This window comes from Octopus bimaculoides, chromosome 7, assembly GCF_001194135.2.
Source record: "Octopus bimaculoides isolate UCB-OBI-ISO-001 chromosome 7, ASM119413v2, whole genome shotgun sequence".
NCBI classification, from domain to species: Eukaryota; Metazoa; Mollusca; class Cephalopoda; order Octopoda; family Octopodidae; genus Octopus; species Octopus bimaculoides.
In genome coordinates this window covers 22377058-22382860 of record NC_068987.1, presented here as the reverse complement: position 1 = coordinate 22382860, position 5803 = coordinate 22377058, and the positions used below count along the sequence as shown (strand labels likewise).

The window sequence follows — 5803 nt, the reverse complement described above, 5'->3', positions numbered from 1 at the left end:
TATATATATATATATATATATATATATATTGTATATGTGTGTAAAGATAGATAGATAGATAGATAGATAGATAGATAGATAATTCTTATGTAGAGCTTATGCACATATATATATGGCTTATACATACACACGCACACACAAACATTCATTCGTACATATCTGTGTGCATTATATGATTGTTTGAGAGAGACAGAGATTAATACGATAAAGATTATTTTAGTATTACAATCAGGAGAAAAAAGGACAAAAACCAAATAGATGAATTATTAACAACAGAACTTGCAGCATTACTATTATATTTAGATGAATAAAATACCGCTTACGTTGCGTCAAAATGGATGCGGAGCAAGAGAGAGAGAAAAAGACAGTGAGTGTAACAGATAGGCAGACAGACAGAAAGAGAGCGAGATAGAGAGAAGCAGAGACTGAGGGCGAAAGAGGGTGATTAGGTATGCAGAAGAACAGTAAAATGATACCCAATTACAAAATCGTCTGCTTAATATTTACGACATTTGGGTAAATGGGGGCGTCAAGGTAAGTGTATGAGTTGAGATGAGAGCGAAACCTCTCACTGTTTTCATGAATTTTATAACTGAATTTGACATAAATATGATTAATAATGGCTAATATTTACATATCTGATTTAATGGAAGTATTGTTGGTTTAAGTCGTTCTAAAAACTTCGATGTATTTCGTTCCGTTGTATTTGTTTTGCAAAAACAATGAATCGTTAAAGGAAAAGAAAATTTTACAGTTACACGAAACGCGATATAACCTCATCAATAATACGATAAAACACATAAACCCACTCAGAGACACGCATACACCACACACGTAAAAGGGTGTTTGTGCGCGCGCGCGTGTGTGTGTATGTGTGTGTATATATTACTGATATATATGTACGTATGTATGTTTATATGTGTTTATGTGTGTGTATATATATATATATATGTATAATTATACACACACGCGTAAGTAGATATATATACATATTAATGATCGTTTTATATATAGTTATATATACAACATTCAAACATCATTTAAACGCTCACTCAATACATTTAAATAGTTTCGCATTTACATTTACAAGGAAAAACTTGACAGTGACTCCGAAGTTCAATGAAGCCATCAACTGGTGAAACTTCAAAGTTTCTGTCCACCTTTCTCTTGTAAAATCAAGTTAGTCTATATGTACGCATACGTACATATATTCATACATGTATATATATACACACGCTAATACACGACCCATGTTATATTCCCCATTTATGTTGCAACCACATCTGGGGCAAAACTAGTCGGTATACAGCACTTACTCGGTATTACCTGTATCATTAGGGTCTGGTTGACTCCATTACCCTTCATAACCTTTATATATACATATAGATATAGATACATACACACACACACAAACGCACACGCACACACACACATACGCACGAGCACGTCAGTAGAATTGAGGCAGACATAGAACCTGACGATGTCCTCTGGCTCATCTTTTCTTGTGGAACTATGAATCTATGAATAACTATGAAAACTTATACTATGAATCCAGTAGTGGGTAGTTCCACTATTATTTGCGAAACCTTTAACGTTTGTGGTTCTTGATCCATAATGTATATTTCGGTCGCACACTGTGCATAGAACAGATAGATTGAAGAGATTACATTGCTCTTTACTCGCTTTCCTTGATAGAAGTGCTGCATAGATTTCTCCTTTATATCTTCAGTAACCGTACAGCAATGACACTGCTGAAATGAACGGATGGTGGTGATGCCATCTTCTGTTAGAATACAGAGTTTTGCCCTTTAAAGGACAAATTTCTAGAGATATTCATTATTTTATCAACAAACTACATAAAGCTGATAACGAACACTTTCATAGGTCACTCGCACCAGTACAACAACTGGTTCCACCATCACAACCTAGAATACATTGCATCATATTCAATCTTATATATGTAGTTCCTATCGTCTTTGAAACGCTTTTTAATTCTCTGACAGACGATTATCATGTTGCACTTGTCATAGAGGATCCTGAGAGAAGACCACAAGTCATATGCCTGCATTACATATCCGAACCATTTCAGTTGAAGCCTGTATAATGTGAAGATAGTAGAAGACACTTGCCCAAAGTGCCACGCAATGGGATTGAACCCGGAGCCATGTAGTTAGAAAGCAAACATCTTACCTGTGAACTAAACCTGGGGGTTTAGTTCACAGGTAATCTAAACGACTAGGTACGCTGGATAAGTGCTGTAACGGATTACCAGGGCTCCAAGCTTATAGTCGAGACGGGAGTTATGAAACCATTGTAGATTTCCGATATAGCGGATATATATTTGTTAAAGAGAACAACAAACGCTAAGGCAAAATAAACATCACAAGTCATACACGCAATTATTATCAAAATAATATTATTTTCTAATAATAATAACGTATATATGACTTGAGATGTTTGTCTTGGCTTAGCGTTTGTTGTCCTCTTTAACACATACATACATACATACATACATACATACATACATACATACATACATACATACATACATACATACAAATATAATGTTTTACGACTATTTAATGTCGATATCAGTGCACTAGTAAGGGAGATAAATCAGTACTGGTCGATGAGTCTCAGTAATTATATCTTGTAATGACGGAAATAAACGAAATAAACATAACACGTGTGATAAAACCAGAGGATGGTGGTGGGAATTCTGTATGATGATTACGTAGTTTCGATTAATAGCGAAGAACTTTATACTGTCAAAGGCAGCCATTTACTCAAATTTCGTACGTACACGCATGTATATATGATATGAGTGTGTGTATGTATCTATATTGTTGTAGCTTTCGAATGATGCCACCTCGCTAGCTAGGCTAGGTGGGCCGGCCAACGTGTGTGTGTGTGAGTATGCACGCGCGCACGTGTGTGTGTACTGACATACATATAATATATGAGACCTTTATATTTTTTTCAAGGCGGTGCCCCAGCATGGCTACAGTCTGATGAGTGAAACAAATAAAAGATTATAGATAGATAGATATATAGATATATATAGCCGATATGAATGTTGGTTAGTTGGATTTCTCCAATCACGCTTTACATCGTATAGAAAGGGAGAGAGGGGGAAAGGAGGAGTAAAAGAAAGATACAGAGAGGGTTAAAAGTTAACATGAGGTGCAGGAGGAGTAGAGAGGAAAAGTCATAAAGACTGACGAAGAGCAGATGAAGGAGGAGGAAGTAGATGATAATAGATATAGGAGGAGTTATACAAATGAGAAATTGATTTTATATAATTTTAAGATGTATGCGCGCGCACACATATTCATGCACCAACACAAGCCCACATACACTTGTACACGCGAACCTATATAGTCATACACACGCAAACGTATGTATATACATACATGCAATTTGTAAGCGGAACAATAAAAATATGCAACACTTTTTTTTAAGTGTAAAATCTGTATTTGATTTTGTTATCGACGTTCCAACGATGGCAATTTGTATCTTTGTTAGAAATCAACTCCATTCTTCAGGAAGATTTCAAGTAATTAAAAATAGGAGAAAACATACATACATACATACATACAAAGAGACAGACAGAGCAGATAAGAAGAAGCAAACCGCCGACGTTATGGCTGTTTCCATTATACATCGACATCTGTATCATGTGCATTTCCTATTTTAATCACGTAACTTAGAACAATTTAAATAAGTCATATAAGTCGTATAAGTTCCCTTGGAACTCACTATCTGGGCGCTCCAAAGAACAATCAGGAGGTGGAGGTCATGAACTTAGAGCACAACTCAAGGCAGTAAGATCAGCCTTAAAAGCACTCAATACAATCTAAAAAGATAGAGCTCCTAACAATGATTTCAGATTTTGACAAAAGGTCCGCATATTTTGACAAAAGGTCCGCATATTTTGACAAAAGGTCCGCATATTTTGACAAGAGGTCCGGGGTAAGACGATCACATCGAACCCCATTACCCAGCTGATATTTATTTTAGTAACCCTAAAGTGGACCTCAGCGGATTTTGAACTCAGAACGTAGCGAAGGACGAAACGTTGTTAAGCATTTCGTCTGGCCTGCTAACGATTCTGTTAGCTCGCCGCCTTAGATCTCTTAATAATAATATCAAATCAAGGCTCCTGAAGAGACTAGGTTGGCCTGTTGCACTGTGTGGGTGTGAAAGCTGGACCCTAAGAGCAAGTGACTCTGTCAACCTCAGAGTACTTGACACAATGCTCCACCAAAGAATACTGAAGGTCAGTTGGACTGACTATTCAACAAACGAGTTAGTACTTGGGGAAATGGGAACAGATAAAGAGTTTTGGCAACTACCAGGAAGAGAAGGCTGCAGTATTTTGGACACGTTATCAGAGCCCAGAAACTCAGCATCTACATCCTAGAGGAAAAACTCATTGAGAAACGAAAGAGGGGGTGGGTAGAGAAGATGCTGCCCAGAGGCCATCAAAGAATGGACCGAAAGGTCTCTTACTGAATGTACAACAACAGCCAGGAGTAGAAATCGATGGAGAGAGAGAGACAGAGATGTGGCTTGCGTCCGTAATACCTAATTCACAGCAATGAGGATGGAAACAGGCTGGACTTGGCTTTCTCTAAATCTTTAAAATTACATTTTAATGGCGTTTGTGTTTTAATGGTGTCTTAATGTTCTTTCTTAATATTGTATTTCAATTGCGTATTAATGTATTTTAACGGAATATCTTAATGTGTGTTAATAGTGCATTTTAATGGTGTTTTAACAGTCTATCGTCTTATTGTATTATAATTGTGTATCAGTTTAAGTGAATGATGTGTCTCAATGTACTTCAAATTGCATTTTAATGGTATACCTAAATTGTCTACCATAATATTGTATTTTAATGGTGTATCTTAATGTTTAATTTTAATATTGTTCTGCCATATATATCACGCTCCCATTTATCCCTATTTCCCGTAGGTTGTCCAGTGACCGAGTACGAATTCACGAAAACCTGGCAGTCTCAATAATTCTGGTGCAACTCGTATTTTTGATTGGCATCGACAGGAAAGATAGTCCGGTAAATAGTTCTCCATATTTCTATATTCTTTAACATTTGAAGATAAAAGGTTTCTGGAATCAGTTTTCTCGGCTGTTCCCCGGGGTTTAATTTAGAAAACATTATCATGAAGATCGTCATTGCAATCGCCATTATTAATTATTGTCATCGTTATTATGGTCGTCGTTGACATCATGATCATCATCACCACCACCGCCACCACCATCATCATCATCATCATCATCATCACCCGCAACGCCCTGACTATCAGCCTCACCACCAGCACCACTACCAACATGATCATCACTGTCACATTGTCATTATCATTACGACCATCACCATTATCATCAGCATAATCATAATCATTAGCATTAGAATTATCATCACCCCACGACCATAACCACCACCACAACCTCAACCGCCACCACCATCACCACTACCACTACAACCACCACTACCACCTCAACCCCCACCATCACTATCACCATCATAACCACCACCACTACAACCACTACCACAACCAACACCGCCACCATCACCACCACACCACCAATACCACCATCACCATCACTTCCACCATCATCATAAGCTTACCCAAATTTTATACTTTTAGCAAATTTTCCTCTAAGGTTCTCCTATTTCTCCCTATAGGTGGCGTGCAAAGTGGTCGCCATATTGCTCCATTACGTCATGATGGCAATGTTTTGTTGGATGTTAGTTGAAGGGATACATCTTTACATTGTCCTG

At 37.3% G+C, this 5803-nt stretch overlaps 1 protein-coding gene across 1 annotated transcript in view; it reads left to right on the top strand.

The window, feature by feature from the left end:
* The window catches only part of LOC106870463 (cadherin EGF LAG seven-pass G-type receptor 1), a 143646-nt gene that overhangs the window by 113333 nt on the left and 24510 nt on the right, over window positions 1-5803 (top strand). Inside the window, exons 15-16 of the mRNA XM_052969136.1 lie at window positions 4978-5077; window positions 5708-5797. Of these exons, the coding sequence (XP_052825096.1) occupies window positions 4978-5077; window positions 5708-5797 (190 nt within the window). The remainder of the gene's footprint in view (window positions 1-4977; window positions 5078-5707; window positions 5798-5803) is intronic.